General features: G+C 54.5%; 1 protein-coding gene across 1 annotated transcript in view; it reads left to right on the top strand.

Moving 5' to 3' along the window:
* Tnfrsf11a (TNF receptor superfamily member 11a) overlaps positions 1–1,062 on the top strand; it is a 57,049-nt gene extending 55,987 nt beyond the window's left edge. The window contains exon 10 of the mRNA XM_051203913.1: positions 540–1,062. Within this exon, the coding sequence (XP_051059870.1) occupies positions 540–892 (353 nt within the window). The 3' untranslated portion in view covers positions 893–1,062. The remainder of the gene's footprint in view (positions 1–539) is intronic.
* The last annotated feature ends 563 nt before the right edge of the window (positions 1,063–1,625 follow it).

Below are 1,625 nucleotides of genomic sequence, written 5' to 3'. Positions count from 1 at the left end.
TCCCTCCCTCCATCCCGTAAAAAAACGAACTTTATTAATGTCTGGTAAAGTCTGAGCTCACTTAGCTCCATGGTCACCCTGCTGAGGCATCACGGCCCTTTTGGAAGGGGTGTGAAGACCATGCTTCAGAAGCCCCAGTGAACTGATGTCTGTTCCAGGGGCCACTTCTTGTACTCTGACCTACTGCCATCCTTCCTCTGCCTTTTCCTCCCTCTCCTTTCTTTTCTCTACTACTATTCTATCCCCTCCTCCAGAAGCTCTCTTCCTTCTTTTTCCTCCCTCTTCTCTCCAACTGAAAGTTATCTAAATTCCAGAATCCCGGTGAGTTGTTGTGTGTGGTCCCCCGTGAGCTATGAGAAGACGAAACACAAGAATGACCCATATGCTTGCATCTTTTCCCATCTCTTGACTTGTTCTTCCCGCCCCTGCTGCCACAGCCTCCAAGGTGACCCAAGCTTTCCAAGGGAGCACACCTGTGCTGGCTCCAAATACCATCCTGTAGTCCCTGACGCAGCTTCTCCGTGCTCTGGCCCTTGCAGGAAACGTGACGGGAAACAGCAATTCCACGTTCATCTCCAGCGGGCAGGTGATGAACTTCAAGGGGGACATCATCGTGGTGTACGTCAGCCAGACCTCGCAAGAGGGCCCTGGCCCCGCGGAGCCGGAGCCGGAGCCAGAGCCAGTGGGCCGCCCGGTGCAGGAGGAGACGCTGGCGCGCAGAGACTCCTTCGCGGGCACGGCCCCGCGCTTCCCTGACACGCGCGCCACCGGGGCGGGGCTGCAGGAGCAGGGCGCATCCCGGACGGAGGATGGGACCACGCGGCCGGTGCAGGAGCAGGGCGGGGCGCAGGCTTCACCCCGAACCCAGGGATCCCGACAGTGTGCAGAGTGACCCCCGCGTTGGATGCTTGTCCTGAGCGCAGGGCACCAGTGACTTTCCCTAAACAGACTTCTTGTGGCCAGCCACTGCACACCTCCTCGCAGGGGTAGGCTGTGGGCGTGACCCATCTCTCACTTCCTCCTGTGGTCTCTCCTCTGCCTCCCACCACCCAGTGTCATTCAGTTTGGTCTTTTTTTTTTTTTTTAATGCAACGTTGGTGTCCTGCCTTTTTGAGGTCTGTGCCCCCCCCCATATTTATATTTCACTTGCTTTTGTTCTGTGCTTCTTGATACTGTCTCCTCCTTCTTTCCATCTTGATTATTTAAGGGTTTTCTTGACAATTCTGAAGGTGCTATCTCCTTTACACTATTTTGCACTCCGTCCTACAGTGCTCCAGTGTCCTACAGTGCTCCGGTGTCCTACAGTGCTCCGGTGATGGCTGTGCTAGTGTCCTCCAAGCACTTTCAGGAAAAGGCCAGATGCGTAACGCTCGGGAGTGACGTGCAAGACACGAGCAGAGGATCTTTGATTTGGGGGAAATATTCTGTGTCTCAGTTTTTCTCAAAAGAAGGGAGACCCCGCCCCCAAGAACGACAACCAGGGTCGTCAGGTCCTGTAGACCCTTGAGACCTCAGTTCAGGGTGTGGCCTGTCTCATACCTGTTTGGTTTTGTTTGTTTCGTGTGTGTGTGTGTGTGTGTGTGTGTGTGTGTGTGTTGTTTTTTTGTTTTGCCGGAATGACAGGT

Source organism: Phodopus roborovskii, unplaced genomic scaffold (genome assembly GCF_943737965.1).
Source record: "Phodopus roborovskii unplaced genomic scaffold, PHOROB, whole genome shotgun sequence".
NCBI lineage: Eukaryota > Metazoa > Chordata > Mammalia > Rodentia > Cricetidae > Phodopus > Phodopus roborovskii.
Note: the sequence above shows the minus strand (reverse complement) of the source record. Positions and strands in the feature narration are given on the sequence as shown.